Here is a 21,672-nt window from a genome sequence, read left to right as displayed (position 1 = left end):
TCCAGAGTAGTGATGCTGTACGGGCGGGCAGGTGCAGGCAGCGATCGGTTGAATAGCATGCATTTAGTTTTACTTGCATTTATGAGCAGTTGGAGGCCACGGAAGGAGAGTTCTATGACAGTGAAGCTCGTCACGAGGTTAGTTAGCACATTGTCCAAAGAAGGGCCAGAGGTATACAGAATGCTGTCGTCTGCGTAGAGGTGGATCAGAGAATCACCAGCAGCAAGAGCGACATCATTGATGTATACAGAGAAGAGTTGGCCCGAGAATTGAACCCTGTGGCACCCCCAAAGAGACTGCCAGAGGTCCGGACAACAGGCCCTCCGATTTGACACACTGAACTCTATCAGAGAAGTAGTTGGTGAATTGTAACAAAGCTAACTTATGAACCATACTTCCTAAATTCTATATTGAATGCGCGACAAGAGCTGGTAGCTTTCTGGATCATTGCTACTTGAACCTCCATGATGCATAAAAGTCCTCCCCCGCCCTGCCTTCGGCAAATCTGACCATGACTCCATTTTGTTGCTCCCAGCCTATAGACAGAAACTACAACAGGAAACACCCATGCTCAGGTCAATACAATGCTGGTTTGACCAATCGGATTCCACGCTTCGAGATTGCTTCGATCATGTGGTCTGAGATGTGTTCCGGATAGCCTCAGACAATAACATTGATGTATACGCTGACTCGGTGAGCGAGTTTATTAGCAAGTGCATCGGCTATATCGTTCCCTCTGTGACCATTAAAACCTTCCCTAACCAGAAACTGTGGATTGATGGCAGCATTCGTGTGAAACTGAAAGTGCAAACCACCGCTTTTAATCATGGCAAGGTGACCGGAAACACGACCAAATACAAACAGTACAGCTATTCCCTCCACAATGCAATCAAACAAGCAAAGCGTCAGTATAAAGACAAAGTAGAGTCGCAATTCAACGGCTCAAACACGAGACGCATGTGGCAGGGTCTACAGTTAATCACTGATTACAAAAAGAAAACCAGCCCTGTCGCAAACACAGACGTCTTGCTCCCAGACAAAATAACAACTTCTTTGCTCGCTTTGAGGACAATACAGTGCCACTGACACGGCCCGCTACTGAAGCCTGTGGGCTCTCCTTCTACGTGGCTAACGTGAGTAAAAAATTTAAACATGTTAACCCTCGCAAGGCTGCCGGCCCAGACGGCATTCCTAGCCGCGTCCTCAGAGCACGCACAGACCCAGCTGGCTGGTGTGTTCACGGACATATTCAACCAATCACTATCCCGGTCTGCTGTCCCCACATGCTTCAAGATGGAAGTTAACTGAAGTAACTGAAGTAAATCTCTCCATTGCACTCACTTCTGTCATCGTGAAGTGCTTTGAGTGACTACTCAAGGACCATATCACCTCCACCCTACCTGATACCCTAGACCCAATCCAATTTGCTTACCGGCCCAATAGGTCCACTGACGATGCAATCGCCATCACACTGCACACTTCCCTGTCCCATCTGGACAAGAGGAATACCTATGTAAGAATGCTGTTCATTGACTACAGCTCAGCATTTAACACCACAGTACCCCCAAAACTCGTCATTAAGCTCAAGTTCCTGGGTCTCGACCCCACCCTGTGCAACTGGGTCCTGGACTTTGACGGGCCGCCCCCAGGTGGTGAAGGTAGGAAACAACATCTCCACCCCACTGATTCTCAACACTGAGGCCCCACAAGGGTGCGTTCTCAGCCCTCTACTGTACTCCCTGTTCACCCATGACTGCGTGGCCACGCACGCTTCCAACTCAATCATCAGTCTGCAGATGACACCACATTGGTAGGCCTGATTACCAACAACGGTGAGACAGCCTACAGTGAGGAGGTGAGGGCCCTCGGAGTGTGGTGTCAGGAAAATAACCTCTCACTCAACGTCAACAAAACAAAGGAGATGATCGTGGACTTCAGGAAACAGCAGAGGGAGCACTCCCCCCATCCACATCGACAGGACAGTAGTGGAGAAGGTGGAAAGTTATGTTCCTCGGCGTACACATCACAGACAAACTGAAATGGTCCACCAACACAGACAGACAACCTCAGAAGGCTGAAGAAATTTGGTTTGTCATCTAAAACACTCAAACTTTTACAGATGCACAATCGAGAGCATCCTCTCTGGATGTATCACCGCCTGGTACAGTAATTGCATCGGCCACAACCGCAAGGCTCTCCAGATGGTAGTGCGGTCTGCACAACGCATCACCGAGAGCTATCTGCCCTCCAGGTCAGCTACAGCACCCGATGTCACAGGAAGGCCAAAAAGATCATCAAGGACAACAACCACCCGAGCCGCTGCCTGTTCACCCCAGTATCATCCAGAAGGCGAGGTCAGTACAGGTGCATCAAAGCTGGGGCCGAGAGACTGAAAAACAGCTTTTATCTAAAGGCCATATGACATCACTAACAGAGAGTGTGCTGCCAACATACAGACTCAAATCTCTGGCCACTTAAATAAACAGACTTAATAAAGGTATGACTAGTCACTTTAAATAACACGACTATAATAATGTTTACATAGAGGGATCAATAGTCACTTTAAATAAAACCACATATTACTCATTACTCATTCTCATGTATATACTGTATTCTACACAATCTACTGAATTTGCCTGTGCCATCGCTCAACCATATATTTATATGTACATATTATTTTTCATCCCTTTACATTTGTGTGTATAAGGTAGTTGTTGTGAATTTGTTAGATTACTTGTTAGATTTTACTGCATGTTAGATTTTACTGCATAGATGCACCTGTACTGACCTCGCCTTCTGGATGATAGCGTGGTGAACAGGCAGTGGCTCGGGTGGTTGTTGTCCTTGATGATCTTTTTGGCCTTCTTGTGACATCAGGTGGTGTAGGTGTCCTGGAGGGCAGGTAGATTGACCCTGGTGATGCGTTGTGCAGACCTCACTACCCTCTGGATAGCCTTACGGTTGTGGGCGGAGCAGTTGCCGTACCAGGCGGTGATACAGCCCGACAGGATGCTCTCGATTGTGCATTTGTGAGTGCTTTTGGTGACAAATTTCTTCAGCCTCCTGAGATTGAAGAGACGCTGTTGCGCCTTCTTCACCACGCTGTCTGTATGGGTGGACCATTTCAGTTTGCCCGTGATGTGTACGCCAAGGAACTTTAAACTTTCCACCTCCTCCATTACTGTCCCGTCGATGTGGATAGGGTGGTGCTCCCTCTGCTGTTTCCTGAAGTCCACAATCATCTCCTTTGTTTTGTTGACGTTGAGTGTGAGGTTATTTTCCTGACACCACACTCCGAGGGCCCTCACCTCCTCCCTGTAGGCCGTCTCGTCGTTCTTGGTAATCAAGCCTACAACTGTATTGTCGTCTGCAAACTTGTTGATTGAGTTGGAGGCGTGCATGGCCACGCAGTCCATAGCCACGCAATCCAGTACTGAGTGATTGCTGTCCTGATAGCCAGAAGCTCTTTCGGTCATAAGTGGCAGATGGTGGCAGAAACATTGTGTACAAAATAAGTTACAAATAACTCAAAAAAACACACACAATAGCACAATTGGTTAAGAGTCTGTAAAACGGCAGCCATCTCCTCCGGCGCCAATGAACTTTAACATATCAGCTAACCATATCCTATGATATAGCAATCTGATGCTCAACTGTGCAGTCAATAACGTGGAGGACAATCATTGGTTGATGCAATGCAACGCCTGCAATGTAGTTGGGGGGAACGCCACCAAAAGCTTGATCACTAGGAAACATTTTCCCCCAGTATACCCTATACTTGATTCAGAACTGATACTTAAGAATTTAGGATGTTTTTAATGAGATAAAAAAAAGACAAGGTAGCAAAAATGATCAGACAACATAACAGTACATAATATCTCAAAAAGACACCACACAACAAACTACCAATAGCAGGTGTTTCTCATAACCAATGAAATAGTAGCCTGTCTGTCTATTCCTCAGCGTGTGTGTGTATGTGCATGCTATAATATCAATAATTGTTTCCTAGAATGCATCTATGTTTGCATAACCAATTCTGTGTAAATCCTGAAAATCTTCAATCCGTCCCTCCTGTTTACCCGTCATGTCAAGTGTGTTTGCGTGTGGTTATTGGATTTGTGTATATGCAGTATGTGCATATACATTAGTGCTTGATTGTGTTTCTATGGTGTCTTTATGTTTCTGCGTGTTCATATTACTTTCTGCTGCATGTTTGTCTTTGTAGGTGAGCATTGTGTGTGTTTGTATGTGTGAGAGAGAGATAGATATAAAGAAGGAAATTCAATAAGACAGAAAGACACATTTTCTTGCTCTTTTGCCTCTACAGCAAACTTCTGATCAGCTTCTTTGTCTACATCCTCTACACTACAGTCCACTGTTAAAAGCACAGCTCTCAGACCAGCTAGCTCTCATACAACTGGGCCCATAATCTTAAAGCATCTCATACTATGAGTGCTGATACAGCTTCAGTTTTAACTTTTGATCACATTGAATAAAATCACATGGACAAGGGCGACCTGATCCTAGATCAGCACTCCCACTCTGAGATGCTTTATAAATATGACCCCTGACCTCAGTTAAGTTTCTCGTCTGTGGTAAATTCCCTATAGATTGCAGTCATCAAGGACAAGGACACAAAGTGATGCGGAAGACTTCCAAATGCATGACGGGTTGTTTCTTTCCACTGATCTTCTCTCATGCTTTACTTTGTGTCAACTGGGTATTTAAAAAACAAAAAAAACAAAGCATCTGTGAAGGAGTAGTAAATACATTTGTGTGGAGAATAGAGAAGGAACTAAGAAGTATTCTACAGGAGAGAAGAGAGCGAGTACAGTTTACCACCTGTCTGTGCATTGGTGGACAGCGCCTGGTGCTGAAATTAGTTCAAGGAGATTTGTTTCCAGGAATCTTTACCAAAGCTCATCTAGCTATTCACCCGTTTTATGCAACCTATACCACTCTGGGGTGTCAGTTATTTAACTGTATAAATGAGAAAGAAAAACTTTTGTTTTTTAAATGGTGTATTTCAAATGTATCTTTGGTTTTATTGTAGTGTTTAGGCTATACTAGTGATCTTTGAAGGACTGCTGAAAGATAAGCCTGTGGGATAAAAGAGAAACAAACCAACACAAAAACAAACATGATGTCACTCTGAAAAAACAGGTCCACAGCCAAACAAACCACACAATACATGATCCGTTGCCTTGGATACAATCCTGCACCCACATCACCCTGACTGATTGATTGTGTTCTATCTTTGTGCTAGAACATGACAACAACCTGGGTGTTTTATGCCATGGTTAAATGTTATGTTGTTATAATGATTTTATAATGAGGTGCACCTGATGAACATGACAAAGCAAATGAAAGGAGTCTGTGTATTTTTCTTCCTTTAGATCTTGATGGAAGTATTTACATGGCCATAATTCAGTAATAATTCCAAAAATAATGCATGCATGCTTTACATACAGATCACACATCAACCCCTATGGGTCACATCAACGAAGCCTTTACACCAGGTGCAACGTTTGAATCATTCAATAAATGTTTTGCATTCAACTCCACTAGTGGGGGAACGCTTACAGAAATTAAACCATTCCCGGTTATCACTCGAACGCTATGGCCGCGTTTTGTGACTGAGGTTAAATATTTCATATTCTATTTTGTCATCCATTAGGCTACTTGTTGAGCTAATTCTCCTGTCTCTCGAGTCCTCACTATTTTCTAGACTCTGTTTCAGCTTTCAGAGTAGCTGGATGGCTACTGATGCTGCACCTTCTGAAAACAGACCCTTCAGGTGCGTCAGAATGGAACGGTCGCAACTCTAAAGAAGTGTCGCGCACGACACAGCACCTCCAAAAAGTGTTCCAAGAAGAACATAATGGCGACAACTAACCCCGGACCAAGATGACAGTGGACATCAAAAGACAACATCTCAGGCACTTTGCCGCCTAGCAGACACGTAAGCGAAAATCACTGGGCTGACATAGAACCCAGCCCTCATCCCGAGAGCCACCACCGGCGGATTCAAGGCGAACGTAAATGCAGGTTGCCGTAAAACGGGGCTACACAAAGGACCAGTGCTGAGCGCAGGCTAGAGCAGAGGAGGGGGAAGCAAGACATGTTGCTACAGGAAACTAGCATCTTCATCGGAGAGCCATGGAGAACGCGGCCCCATCAAATCACGGCTTAATCTCCTCCAACACATTAATTGAATGTGAATTACAGATAATTGCGGAGGTACAGCAGCACCACCTACGACACAACATTTAAGAGGTGAAAAACGCAAATTATACCCCAAGTCAATGCATGTTGTGGCAGAGAAACCCCCACGGTGGAGTCGGCCGGTGAAGAAGCGCGTTACCAAAATATGACCAGGGGTGCTTGGACGTGTCTGCAGCAAGAAGACGGCTTCAAAATCTGGCTAGAACCCCGCGAGAACGAAAAGCCATTCACCGACTCAGAGAGGGCCCAGAGATGGCGACTGTCCTTGGCTTCACTCTTGTTTGTAACCATTCTGCTCTCTGATCACTTATGGTTCTGCGCCGAGGCGAAATTGACAAGGACCCGTGATAAGTTTGCATTGACGGACATGGGAGTTTACCCATCTGCAAACCCAATTCCATCATCCAACCTCCATTTAGCACACAGCAGCCTCCGAGAAAACGAATATGCTATTTTTGTAGGGAATTCTACCAAACCTTTGTGGCGACTTGGAACTTGCCATCGCGATAGTTTATCTAAAAACTGCTTTACTTTTGATGACGCCGACCATTTGTGCAAGGACCTTTCGGAAAAAGAAGGGACCCGGACTGTAAATATAAGTGATTTGTACCTTTCTTTTTGTAATTCTTATTCTCTTTTGGATTTGTTTTACGGGTCTACGAGTCCGGACAATTTGAACTGCAGTCTTGACGTGATTATTGATGGCGATGTGGCGAGGTGCAGCCTGTGCGTCCAGGCGTACCAGCGCTACGACCAACACGCCCTGGAGAAATATGAGGAATTTGAGCTTATGACTCAGAAATATGAAACGGATGCATATTCAGTGAGAACATGCATGGATGAATGTAAGGTAGGCTGACGGGGATCGTCCCCCAATCTGTTGGTTTTGCCTAAATAGATGCAGTTTGGTCCCATACAGTCGTCGATCGTCATGGTAACGGATGTCAGATTCAAGGAGATCCTCTGCTCTCTTACCAGAAGGCTCAAACAGGATGAGAAGCATATGGCCTTGTAGTCTTGCATGTGTGTCTTTGGTTGCTTTTTTCCACAATTGAGGAGTTTTAAATCGGTTGTGGAATGGAGAATGAGCCAGGCCTTGAGGTGTCATAACTTTCATTCCACAGGCTTCATAATATCACTAGAAATAGGCTATTATTTCCAAGCACATACCAGCCAGATTTACATGTTAATTCTTTCTGTAAAATGTTGGCTAATATATGGCAAAGACTACAATAGCTACTACTATTTTTTCTATTTATGCATCATCCCGCACCGCACCGCACGCAGGTAGTGGTCTTTTTTTCAGTATTGTGCTGCGCATGCGGTGTAGCGGCCACTCGGTGCCAGGTGTTCCGCCATGGCCACTCCACTCCATATTGAGTACATTTTAATAACGTTAATAGAGCACCGGTGGCTTCCATGCCTAATCCGCTGGAAGGGCCTTTTCCCCCGTCGCATTTGGCACCGCTCGTTATTCGCCTGCTGTATGTACCCTAGGGCACTCTTTTATCCGTCGTAAACTCGACAATGGCGTTGACACCGAATTACGACAGCTGCTCTCTTTTCATCACATCATTTATACCTCAAATATGACTATGTGGCCTGGAGGAAGCTCCGACACTGTAGTATTGTTTTACACTTCACCGACTGGTTGGTCAAGAGCCATTAAAATAGAGGTCTATGTTTCAGTGTGTCCTTGCCATCTCTATTCGGTAATTGTATGCAACATTCACGAGTAGCCTGCTTGGAAAACATCGTTTATAGTGCATTCGGAGCTTTTGGTGTGAGATTTCCTGTGCCTTTTAGAGTTTCAGTATAGAATTGTTGTTTAGTTTTAATGTTATTTTTTTAATAGTCGACAGCCAGACAGCCACCATGGACGTGTGTGAGAGCTGTCCATGGTGCTGAAATCCATCTATATAGAAAGGTGACGCTCCAAGCGAATGGCAGCCAGGCGGTCAGTATTCATGAACCAGTCAGTGACAACAGACAAACAAATCATGATAAATCATCAATTAAATAAATGCATTTGCTTGAATATGACTATGAATCTGTAGGCCCACATAGGCTACAGTAGCACACCTCATCTTATTAATCCACGTGAAAGATCAACAAAACAGAGGGAGATTGATTCAAAATGTTTTATTCAGCGTTGTGGAAATCGTAAAGTAGGCCTATATTGTTGTTGGTTGACTGTTGAAGTGTAATGCTCTATATGCTGATGATGCACCAGTAGATTAGATAGGCCTAGCCTACATGATACCCAAAGCCACACAGGGGGGTCACAGTGTGGGGTTGAGTTGCTCCTAGACACTGATCTTGGGTCAGTTTCGCATTTCTCCCACTAATAGTTAAGGCTAGGATTGGGGGTGGGGGAAATGGGGCACCACCTGAAGTGCTCTATGAAAACAGGTGTCTGTAAACCCGACATATGAGTCATGATAATAGTGTGTGTGTGTGTGTGTGTGTGTGTGTGTGTGTGTGTGTGTCTGTGTGTGTGTGTGTGTGTGTGTGTGTGTGTGTGTGTGTGTGTGTGTGTGTGTGTGTGTGTGTGGTGCTGAAGACAGCTCCCAGCCTCCCACCAACAGTCGCCATCTCTGGAATCACTGTGATGAGGATGCAGAAACAGCCACACTATTTTATGACGATTTTGGCAGGATACTTTTGGCACGATGCTTTCATCCTTGTGGAGCTTATTGTGGTTCGATAATGATGAGGTAACAAAACCAAAACATTGGCCTACATGCTCATATTTGTTTGATAATTATCAAGGGACATCTCCATCACTACGAAATGTTGGTTAAGATTAGTTCTCTCTTATCAGTATTTTCAGTTAATTTGTAAAAAAACTATATTTTGAAATTCATCCTCTTTTTCTCTCTCATGCCATCTCAACCTCTCCTCTCCTGGTTTTGACAGGCAGATGATGGATGTTGAGGACATCACTCTAAACCCCAAAGCCTTTTAACACAAATACATCTAGTAAGTTGTACTCAAAGCCAATGAAAAGTCACTATTACTTAAAATTTTTATATGGCACTGACTCAAAACTAAATGAGAAGTCACACCAACAATTTTTTTTAAAGATACAGTATGATAACAAATTACCTTTTTCCCCAGCATACTCTACTGCAGGTAGATAGAATTGTTTTTAATATCTGTGTTTGTGCATGTATATTGAGTGATTGATTGATTCAGTGTTATGCTACACAAAATACTTTTTGTAAACTAATCTAATCATTGAATTTTTGCATCGATAAGTGAAATGGTTCTAATCCCTAGCAGTCATTATGAATGCAGGTTGCGGGTGAATACAAATCTTAACTGTTGTATAGATTAATACAAACTAGATTCCAATAGGAATTACACATCACTTTGCAAGCCAGCATAATGTCATTTACAGTTAGTGTTTCAAAATTCTAGTAAATTTCCCAGGTTTTCCAAAAATCCTGGTTGGAAGATGACTGGAAAAATGTTTGGGAAAGTTTGCAACCCTACTTGTAAACTATGAGTTTCAGGCCACTAAATAAGGCCTTCTGATATATGTAATGGTTCAATTATAATGACAATATTCACGTAGGAACTCACTTGGGGGAAGGACAAAGGACTGAAAATGTATGAATTCAACAACCATGTCTCAGTCACTATCAAATACAGTCATGGGTTGAAACTATACAAATTGATCAAAAAAAGGCAAGGCACACTGGGAAATTATTGAAATCAAATCAAACTTTATTTGTCACATGCGCTGACTACAACAGTTTAGACTTTACTGTGAAATGCCTACTTACAAGCCCTTCACCAACAGTGAAGTTCAAGAAGAGTTAAGAAAATATTTACCAAGTAGACTAAAATAAAAAGTAATAAAAAGTAACACAATATCGAGGCTATATACAGGGGGCAGGGTATTGAGTCAGTGTGCTGGGTACACGTTAGTTGAGGTAATTTGTACATGTAGATGGGGGTGAAGTGACTATGCATAGATAATAAACATCAGTGACCCCCACTGCTTCTACTCACTGTTTATTATATATGCATAGTCAATGTAAATTGTCCTGTGGCTATTTTATTCATTGTTCAGCAGTCTTATGGCTTGGGGATAGAAGCTGTTGAGGAGTCTTTTGGTCCTAGACTTGATGCTCTGGTACCGCTTGCCGTGCGGTAGCAGAAAAAACATTTCTATAACTTGGGTAACTGGAGTCTCTGATAATTTTATGGGCTTTCCTCTGACACCGCCTATTATATAGGTCCTGGATGGCAGGAAGCTAGCCCCAAGTGATGTTCTGGGCCGTTCGCACTACCCTCTGTAGTGCCTTATAGTCAGATGCCGAACAGTTGCCATACCAGGCGGTGATGCAAATGGTCAGGATGCTCTCGACGGTGCAGCTGTAGAACCTTTTGATGATCTGGGGACCCATGCCAAATCTTTTCAGTCTCCTGAGGAGGGGAAAGGTGTTGTCGTGCCTTCTTCACGACTGTCTTGGTGTGTTTGGACCATGATAGTTCTTTGGTGATGTGGACACCAAGGAACTTGAAACTCTTGACCCGCTCCACTACAGCCCCGTCGATGTTAATGGGGGCCTGTTCGGCCCACCTTTTCCTGTAGTCCACGATCAGCTCCTTTGTCTTGCTCACATTGAGAGAGAGGTTGTTGTCCTGGCATCACACTGCCATTTCTCTGACCTCCTCCCTAGTGGCCGTCTCATAGTTGTCAGTGATCAGGCCACTGCTGTGTCGTCAGCAAACTTAATGATGGTGTTTGGTCACGCAGTCGTGGGTGAACAGGGAATACAAGAGGGGACTAAGTACACAGCCCCGAGGGGCCCCCGTGTGAAGGATCAGCGTGGCAGACGTGTTGTTGCCTACTCTTACCACCAGGGATGCGGCCCGTCAGGAAGTCAAGGATTCAATTGCAGAGGGAGGTGTTTAGTCCCAGAGTCCTTATCTTAGTGATGAGCTTCGTGGGCACGATGGTGTTGAACGCTGAGCTGTAGTCAATGAACAGCATTCTCACATAGGTGTTCCTTTTGTCCAGGTGAGAAAGGACAGCGTGGAGTGCGATTGAGATTACATCATCTGTGGATCTGTTGGGGCGGTATGCGAATTGGAGTGGGTCTAGGGTGTCCGGGAGGATGCTGTTTATGTGAGCCATGACCTGCCTTTCAAAGCACTTCATGGCTACCGATGTGAGTGCCACGGGGTGGTAATCATTTAGGCAGGTTACCTTTGCTTCCTTGGGCACAGGGTGGTCTGCTTGAAACATGTAGGCATTACAGACTCAGGGAAAGGTTGATGTCAGTGAAGTCATTTGACAGTTGGTCCGCACATGCTTTGAGTACACATCCTGGTAATCCGTCTGGCCCAGCGACTTTGTGAATGTTGACCTGTTAAAAGATTTTGTTCACATCCAAGAGCGTTAACACAGTCATCCAGAACAGCTGGTGCTCTCATGCATGCTTCAGTGTTGCTTGCCTCGAAGCGAGCATAAAAGGCTGGTAGGCTCACGTCACTGGGCAGCTCGCGTCTGGGTTTCCCTTTGTACTACGTTATAGTTTTCAAGCCCTGCCACATCCAACGAGCGTCAGAGCCGGTGTAGTAGGATTCAATCTTTATCCTGTGTTTACGCTTTGCTTGTTTTATGGGTCATTGAGGGCATAGCAGGATTTCTTATAAGTGTTTGGATTAGTCTCCCGCTCCTTGAAAGCGGCAGCTCTAGCCTTTAGCTCGATGTGGATGTTGCCTGTAATCCATGGCTTCTAGTTGAGATATGTACGTACAGTCACTGTGGGGACAACGTCATCGATGCACTTATTGATGAAGCCAATGACTGATGTGGTGTATTCCTCAATGCCATTGGATGAAACCCAGAACATATTCCAGTCTGTGCTAGCAAAATGGTCCTGTAGCGTATCATCTGCGTCATCTGACCACTTCCGTATTGAGCGAGTCACTGGTACTTCCTGCTTTAGTTTTTGCTTGTAAGCAGGAATCAGGAGGATATAATTATGGTCAGATGTGCCAAATGGAAGGCGGGGGAGAGCTTTGTGTGCATCTCTGTGTGTGGAGTAAAGGTGGTCTAGGATTTTTTTTTCTCTGGTTGCATGTGACATGCTGGTAAAAATTTGGTAAAACTGATTTAAGTTTGCCTGCATTAAAGTCCCCGGCCACAATTAGTGCCGCTTCTGGGTGAGCATCTTCTTCTTTGCTTATGGCCTTATAGAGTTGGTTGAGAGTGGTCTTAGTGCCAGATTCATTCTGTGGTGGTAAATAGATGGCTACGATGAGAACTCTCTTGGAGAACTCTCAATAGCTTATCATAAGGTACTCTACCTCAGGCGAGCAATACCTCAAGACTTCTTTAATATTAGACATTGCGCACCTGCTTTTATTGACAAGTAGACACACACCCACACCCCTCGCCGGTGCATGGAAAATCCCGCTAGCTCTATATTGTCCGTATCGTCGTTCAGCCACGTCTCGGTGAAACATAAGATGTTACAGTTTTTGATGTCCCGTTGGTAAAATAATCTTAATCGTAGGTCATCAATTTTATTTTCCAATGATTGCACAGTAGCATGAAGAACGGATGGCAGTGGGAGTTTACTCGCCTATGGATTCTCAGAAGGCTGCCCGGTCTGCGGCCCCTTGTCCTGCATCTTTTCTTCACGCAAAAGGCTGGGATCTGGGCCGGTTCCAGTGAAAGCAGGATATTCTTCTCGTCGGACTCGTTAAAGGAAAACGTTTCTTCCAGTCCACGGTGAGTAATCGCTGTTTTGATGTCCAGAAGTTATTTTCGGTCATAAGAGACGGTAGCAGCAACATGTACACAATAAGTTAAAAAAAATTGTTACACAAAACGCAAAAATTCAAAAAAAATAGCACAATTGGTTGGCAGATTGTAAAACATCAGAAATGTTCTTCAGCACCATCTTGATTGGAGGCGTGGCTTAGTTGAGGCGGTAAATTAATAATGTACCTTAATAATATACCATTTGTATTACTGCTCACGACAGCTATTTAAGTTAAGTTTCCTAACATATTTTTGGGGAAATCGTTTTACTGAAAATGTTTGAGTAGCCAGAACTTATCTGGTTTTAAAGTGTAAAGGGTGTGTTTCTCTCATTGATGAGACATGGACAGCGAGTCTTGTCCCGGTGGTGTGTATATGAACCCAGAGAGGTGATAGCACGGTCACCCACCCTTTATTAACTTTGGTATATATCTCACTGTCCAATTACGGTAAAGTATTACAGAGCTTCAGTATTGGAACAGTTATTCCAGCCATATTCCAACAATCATGCTTGCATTCCAAATGGCACCCCATTCCCTATATAGTGCACTGCTTTTGATCAGAGCCCTCAAAAGTAGCGCACTAAGTAAGGAATAGGGGGATTTTTGTGTTGTTTCTATCTTTAACTACATGCTTTTGCCATAGAGTCACTGTGTTAGACTGGTCCTATATCTGTTTGTGCTGGCTTGCCAATTCCTATTGTCAATGTTTGGTGTGACAATGAGAATAGGAGTTGACAAGATAGCACAATCTGGGACCAGGCTAGAGTCGCTATTTGTCACAATATAGCGTGCCTGATGTAGTGCGTTCTGCCAATTGACTGCTGTCACAAGGGGCAGGTTCACAGAGAGGTCACTCTTCAGAGAGTTGTAAGGAAACATCTGGACATGGATACTTGTGGCTCAGTCGGTAGAGCATGGCGCTTGTGGGTGTGTGTGTCTATGGGTGTGTTTAAGTAGTGACTGGTAGCACTTTACATTGGTGGACGGGCTCCTAGTAATGGCTGGGACAGAATTAATGGAATGGTATCAGCCATTACCTTGAGTCATCCTTCCCTCACCACAAGTGAGTGAGTGATCCCTCTGGATTCCCCCCCTTGTCAGACGACCAGGACATGTACAATCAGGGTTGGGTAGGTTACTTTCTAAATGTAATCCGTTACAGTTACTAGTTACCTGACCAAAATTGTAATCAGTAATGTAACTTTTGGATTACCCAAACTCAATAACGTAATCTGATTACATTCCGTTACTTTTAGATTACTTTCCCTTTTAAGAGGCATTAGAAGAAGACTAACATCTATGCTACCAATTGAACGACATATATTGCAGGATAAATCAGTGTTAAAGTTTACATAGCTGGCCATATATGAATGTTACATTTTACTTTATGGGTTGGTGATGTAGGCTTCTTCTAACCCATCGCTTTCTACTTGCGAAAGTATTCACCCCCTTGGCATTTTTCCTATTTTGTTGCCTTTCTTCCTGGAATTAAAATAGATTTTTGGGGGGTTTGTATCATTTGATTTACACAACATGTCTACCACTTGAAAGATGCAAAATCTTTTTGGTGTGAAACAAACAAGAAATAAGACAAAAAAACAGAAAACTTGAGCGTGCATAACTATTCACCCCCCCAAAGTCAATATTTTCTCTTGGTGTATGTCTCTATAAGCTTGGTACATCTAGCCACTGGGATTTTTCAAGGCAAAACTGCTCCAGCTCCTTCAAGTTGAATGGGTTCTGCTGGTGTACAGCAATTTTAAAGTCATACCACAGATTCTCAATTGGATTGAGGTCGGGGCTTTGACTAGGCCATTCCAAGACATTTACATTTTTCGCCTTAAACCACTCGAGTGTTGCTTAGCAGTATGCTTAGGGTAATTGTCCTGCTGGAAGGTGAACCTCTGTCCCAGTCTCAAATCTCTGGAAGATTGAACCAGGTTTCCCTCAAAAATGTCCCCGTATTTAGCGCCATCCATCATTCCTTTAATTCTGACCGGTTTCCCAGTCCCTGGCGATGAAAAACATGATGCTGCCACCACCATGCTTCACTGTGGGGATGGCGTTCTCGGGATGATGAGAGGTGTTGGGTTTGCGCCAGACATAGCGTTTTCCTTGATGGCCAAAAATCTCAATTTTAGTCACATCTGACCAGATTTCCTTCTTCCATATGTTTGGGGAGTCTCCCACATGCCTTTTGGTGAACACCAAACATGTTTGCTTATTCTTTTCTGGCCACTCTTCCGTGAAGCCCATCAATGTGGATTGTACGGCTTAAAGTGGTCCTATGGACACATACTCCAATCTCTGCTGTGGAGCTTTGCAGCTCCTCCAGGGTTATCTTTGGTCTCTTTGTTCCCTCTCTGATTATTGCCCTCCTTTTTTTATTTTTTATTTTACCTTTATTTAGTCAGGTAGGAAAGTTGAGAACAAGTTCTCATTTACAACTGCGACCTGGCCAAGAATAAAGCAAAGCAGTTTGACACATACAACAACACAGAGTTACACATGGAATAAACAAAACACACAGTCAATAATACAGTTGAAGAAAATCTATATACAGTGTGTGCAAATGAGGTAAGAAAAGGGAGGTAAGGCGATAAATAGGCCATGGTGGCGAAGTAATTCCAATATACCAATTAGACACTAGAGTGATTGAAGTACATAAATAAATACAGTATGGGGATGAGGTAGTTGGATGGGCTAATTTACAGATGGGCTGTGTACAGGTGCAGTGATCTGTGACCTGCTCTGACAGCTGGTGCTTAAAGCTAGTGAGGGAGGTAAGAGTCTCCAGTTTCAGTGATTGTTGCAATTCATTCCAGTCATTGGCAGCAGAGAACTGGACGGAAAGGCGGCCAAAGTAGGAATTGGCTTTGGGGGTGACTAGAGAGATATACCTGCTGGAGCGCGTGCAACGGTTGGGTGCTGCTATGGTGACCAGTGAGCTGAGATAAGGCGGGGCCTTACCTATCAGAGACTTGTAGATGACCTGAAGCCAGTGGATTTGGCGACGAGTGTGAAGCGAGGGCCAGCCAACGAGAGCATACAGGTCGCAGTGGTGGGTAGTATATGGGGCTTTGGTGACAAGACAGATGGCACTGTGATAGACTGCATCCAATTTGTTGAGTAGAGTGTTGGGGGCTATTTTGTAAATGACATCGCCGAAGTTGAGGATTGGTAGGATGGTAAGTTTTACGAGGTATGTTTGGCAGCATGAGTGAAGGATGCTTTGTTGCGAAATAGGAAGGCGAATCTAGATTTAATTTTGGATTGGATATGCTTAATGGGAGTCTGGAAGGAGAGTTTACAGTCTAACCAGACACCTAGGTATTTGTAGTTGTCCACATATTCTAAATCAGAACCGTCCAGAGTAGTGATGCTGTACGGGCGGGCAAGTGTGGGCAGCGATCAGTTGAAGAGCAAGCATTTAGTTTACTTTCATTTAAGAGCAGTTGTAGGCCACGGAGGAGAGTTGTATGGCATTGAAGCTCGTCTGGAGGTTAGTTAACACAGTGTCCAAAGAAGGGCCAGATGTATACAGAATTGTGTCATCTGCGTAGAGGTGGATCAGAGAATCACCAGCAGCAAGAGCGACATCATTGATGTATACAGAGAAGAGGGTCAGCCCCAGAATTGAAACCTGTGGCACCCCCATAGAGACTGCCAGAGGTCCGGACAACAGTCCCTCCGATTTGACACACTGAACTCTGTCAGAGAAGTAGTTGGTGAACCAGGCGAGGCAGTCATTTGAGAAACCAAGGCTGTTGAGTCTGCCGATAAGAATGTGGTGATTGACAGAGTCGAAAGCCTTGGCCAGATCGGTGAATACAGCTGCACGGTAATGTCTCTTATCGATTGCAGTTATATCGTTTAGGACCTTGAGCGTGGCTGAGGTTTTGATTTTGCAGCTCTTTCAGAACATCAGCTATCTGGATTTGGGTGAAGGAGAATTGGTGGGGGCTTGGGCAGGTTGCTGTGGAGGGTGCCGGGCAGTTGACCGGGGGAGGGGTAGCCAGGTGGAAAGCATGGCCAGCCATAGAAAAATGCTTATTGAAATTCTCAATTATCGCAGATTTATCGGTGGTGACAGTGTTTCCTAGCCTCAGTGCAGTGCGCAGCTGGGAGGAGGTGCTCTTATTCTCCATGGACTTTAGTGTCCCAGAACTTTTGAGTTTGTACTACAGGATTCAAATTGCAAATCCTTGTCTTACCAAAACTCCGTGATTTTTTCATTTCACTTCACCATTTCACTGCACCACTAGGACCACTATGTGCATGTCCATTACATGAAATCCAAATATATATTTTTTTAAATTACAGGTTGTAATGCAACAAAATAGGAAAAACGCCAAGGGGGTGAATACTTTTGCAAGGCACAGTATATGGCTCCTATTGCAGGCTGGTCATTAGAAACACACGTAAATTTCAGACATTTGAAAAGGTCCTGAGGACTTCCATATATGCCATCCTCGGGCACTCACCAGAAAAATAACCCTTCAATTTTTTTTCTCCACCAAACCATAGCCCTAACCATTTGGAATTAATACCTAAACTTAACCCTTTGAGATGTTTCTGTTCTAACCCTGTAACCACGTGGAATTAATGGGTCAAAAAGTCATCCAAATACGTCAAATCCCGAAGTGAAACTATGAGATCAAGTTGCCTACTGACTCTTATAGGCCCCGTTCACACTCAAATTGTACAACTGATGTACAAAACGTTTGATCTCTAGGAGACAGAACGCGTCTCCTTCCTGAGCGGAATGACGGCTGCGTGGTCCCATGGTGTTTATACTTGCATACTATTGTTTGTACAGATAAACGTGGTACCTTCAGTCATTTGGAAATTGCTCCCAAGGATGAACCAGACTTGTGGAGGTCTACAATTTTTTTTTCTGAGCTCTTGGCTGATTTCTTTTGATTTTCCCATGATGTCAAGCAAAGAGGCACTGAGTTTGAAGATAAGCCTTGAAATACATCCACAGGTAAACCTCCAATTGACTCAAATGATCAATTTGAGCTTCTAAAGCCATGACATGATTTTTTGGAATTTTCCAAGCTGTTTAAAGGTACAGTCAACTTAGTGTATGTAAACTTCTGACCCACTGGAACTGTGATACAGTGAATTATAAGTGAAATAATCTGTCTGTAAGCAATTGTTGGAAAAATTACTTGTAAACTATCAAAATAAAGAAAGTCGCGCACTCCATGTATAATCTCCCAGCAATTTAATGGGTATTTACCAACGTTTCGGCATCACTGTGCCTTTCTCCGGATAATGTCATGAATACTTGAACCAGGTTATGTAGACACACAGAGCAATTAGTGTAACCAATGATAGTCGTGAGGGGTGTGTCATAATCGTTAAGTTAATAAAAATGTATTAGTGAAACTGTTAAAAAAATTGTGTATTGCATATTAAATATATTATGCTATTGTTATCATATAGAAACATAATGGAATATTGTACATCATATTACCGTCAACATACATTATTGTTTCATTCAATTTCATATCATTTCGTATTTCATTTTTGTTACATGTAATATTGGTTCAACCGTAATATATAATGAGCATCATCGACAGGGGGAGCACATTAGGTGTACGCTAATAAGCTGTACAAATAATTTTTCAATTTATAAGACTTGTTCATAAAGGGAAATGTGTTTATAAGGGCCTGAGATCAAAGTCGATATTCAGACCACTAGGGGTCAATGTTTTTAGATAGGATATCGAGTAAGCCTCTCTTTGTAGTAGTATGATCTCCATGTTACCTCCTCTCCTTGGTAGAGCAACATGCTCAATGCCTGTGTATTTGAGGGAGGAGATTGGATGGTTAGCTTCAACAAAGTGAGCTGCTACTGGAGAGTCAGTGTTCTTACACCTGATTGAGCTGCGGTGTTCAGCTCTGCGTTGTTTTAACTGTCTTTTCGTTTGTCCCACGTAGGCTTTCCCACATGAACAGGTGATGAGATAGATTACTCCCTTGGTCTTGCATGAGATGATCCCTCTAACAGGGGTCTTTCTACCTGTACATGGGTGTCTGAAGAAAGATGTTTTTATGGTGCTATTACACTGTGCGCATGAGCCACATTTGCAGTTCCCATTTGGGAAAGGTGTCAAGAGTGTCTGAGTGGGCTCAGGGGGCATGTCAGATCTCACCAAACTATCTCCAATATTGCGACCACGCTTATAGACCACCAGTGGGAGTTCCTTGAAGAGGTGTGCGATTTTTTTGTCTGATTGCAGAATATTCCAGGATTTTTTCAGGATTGCTTTCATTTTCTCCGAACCCTTGGTGTACTTAGTACAAAAGAGGGTTGCAATGTTTTTCTTCTTTGGTTGAGTTTTTAGTAATTCCGCTCTTGGCTTTTGAGATATTTTCATCGTTGCCGCATCAAGAGTTTTGTCCTTGTAGCCTCTCATTTTGAATTTATCTGTCATTTTCTTAGCATTGCTGTCAAAATCTGACTGGTGGCCACAGATTTCTGTAACCCTGCATAACTGGCTATATGGTAGACCATTCTTGAAGGGAAGGGGATGCGTACTATCCTCACATAGCAAGGTATTGCGATCTGTGGGCTTTGTGTATAAGTCTGTGTGGAATGCATCATTCTCTTTGATAATCCATAAATCCAGGTAGGATATTTTTCTCTCATCTCATCTGCATGGTGAATTTGAGGTATTCAGAGCTCTTGTTTAGCAGAGTTTAGAATTCATTTAGTTCCTGCTGACTTCCTTCGCAGAGCACAAAGACATCATCTATGTATCTCTTCCATAGGAGTGTTTTAGAAAGTATGGGGTGTGTCTCTGTTTTAAAAAGGAATGCTTCTTCAAGTTGTCCAACATACAGGTTTGCATAGTTGGGGGGGGGAAAGGGGAGCCCATGGCTACACCCCGAATCTGAAGGAAAAAGTCTGACTCAATCTGACAAGTAGTTATGGTATAATACCAGTTCAGTAAGTTGTAAGATGCAATCATTGGATGAAGCAACAGTAGAGTCTCTCTGATGGAGGAAGTGTTGCCGCGCCCGCAAGCCTCCAGTGTGTGGGATGTTAGTGTACAAACTCTCCACATCAAAAGTGGAAAGCAGGGTGACCTCTGCTATCCTTCCTAAGCCCTCTATCAATGAGATCATGTGACTAGTGTCTTTGACATAAGATGGGAGATTCTCAACCATCGGTTTAATGTGGTAATCCACACATTTAGAAATGTTGGATGTCAGAGTCAATTGCTGCTACAATGGGTCTACCTGGAGGAGAAGACACTTGTTTGTGTAATTTAGCGACTGCATAGAAAGTTGGTATCTTGGGAAATTTCACACATAGAAATTCAAACTTCTTGTTTAATGATTTGTCCTGATTCCAAACTGCTTTCCACTGTGGATGAGATAATATGCGGGAATCCCAGGGTAGGGTCACAATTCAATAGAAGTCACCTTTAAATAGTTGTCGGCGACATTCATTCACATAGACACATTTGTTTTTATACAAACTCTTTGTCACCTTTGTCACATTTTTTTATGAAAATCGAAGGATCTGACTTTAAGTCCTTAAGAGCCATTCTCTCGTCTCTACTCAGGTTATCATAGGATTTGTGTTTCTTTTTGTCTTTCAGTAAGTCACCTACATCATTGTCAGCAATCCTACAGAAAGTTTATATGGAGGCATTGCATTTGGGGTGAGGTACAAATGAACTTTTTGCTCTTATGTAGGTCTCTCAGAGTTCTCAGATACCTTAGCTGGGTTAATGTCTCCATCTCCTCCTTGACTCACGGTAGGACAGATAAGTCTATTGATTAGCGTGGTAGACCTATGTATACATCTCACTGAGGATGACATTTCAAGTGGAGTCATGTAAATTTCACTCTTATCAAACATCTCTCGCAATCTCAGATTACGGAAAAACTTTAATAGATCTACCTGGACACCAGTCATTAATGTATGCTGTGGGTACAAATATTAACCCCTTATTGAGAACACTGAGGTGAGAGGATGTCAGGGTCTTACTTGAAGACATTTAGCTCCTGTTGGACTGTGGGCTCGTCCTGGGTCTCAATTGATAGGTGTTGCGGGGTGGTAGTGGATGTCTTCATCCCCCGACGTATGCGTCGAACCCTCTTACGTGCTGGGGGTGTTGGCCTCGACATTGTCCCCAGTGTCCCCGCCCTCTGTTGTAGAAAAAACGCTCACCGTTGGTAGAGGAGCTAGCGCTGTCTGTGGATAGTTGGTCTGACAGAGGCACTCTGCATCGGTCATTGGCTTGTCTCTTCCGTTTTTGTGGTTTCTTGTGCTTAGAGTCTCGCCAGAGATATATTAGTCCATTGTTCTTGTCATCCAAATCGTGTTTATATTTCTTGATTTTCCTCTCCTTCAGTCCAGTCGTAATCTTAGTCTGAAGGTCAGCGTTACTCTGAATGAGATCATCCGGTTTAATAGGGTCATTAAGCTTGTCTCGTTGGAGCTTGATGTGAGTTGTCTATGGAGGTTTTGATCTCTGCAATATCCTTTCTAAGTTGTTCAATGATCAGAGTCATCAGGTCCAATGAACATTTCTTTAGTATAGCACACCATCGTTCACAAATCTCTACAGTGTTATTATTCGTAGTCCGTGTGGGATAACTCCATTTCGAACATACTCACTTAAAGTGACG

The 21,672-nt window shown here is 43.5% G+C and overlaps 1 protein-coding gene and 1 long non-coding RNA gene across 4 annotated transcripts in view; one reads left to right on the top strand and one right to left on the bottom strand.

The window, feature by feature from the left end:
- Positions 1–6,384, bottom strand: part of LOC129840606 (uncharacterized) — a 35,656-nt gene extending 29,272 nt beyond the window's left edge. For all 3 annotated transcript variants that reach the window (XR_008757223.1, XR_008757222.1, XR_008757221.1), the window contains exon 1: positions 6,297–6,384. This is a non-coding gene — a long non-coding RNA (uncharacterized LOC129840606). The remainder of the gene's footprint in view (positions 1–6,296) is intronic.
- Positions 6,371–21,672, top strand: part of nalf1a (NALCN channel auxiliary factor 1a) — a 72,844-nt gene continuing 57,542 nt past the window's right edge. Inside the window, exon 1 of the mRNA XM_055908599.1 lies at positions 6,371–7,075. Within this exon, the coding sequence (XP_055764574.1) occupies positions 6,371–7,075 (705 nt within the window). The remainder of the gene's footprint in view (positions 7,076–21,672) is intronic.

This window comes from Salvelinus fontinalis, chromosome 41 (assembly GCF_029448725.1).
Source record: "Salvelinus fontinalis isolate EN_2023a chromosome 41, ASM2944872v1, whole genome shotgun sequence".
NCBI lineage: Eukaryota > Metazoa > Chordata > Actinopteri > Salmoniformes > Salmonidae > Salvelinus > Salvelinus fontinalis.
The sequence above is the reverse complement of the archived record's forward strand: the minus strand, read 5'-3'. Positions and strand labels throughout refer to the sequence as shown.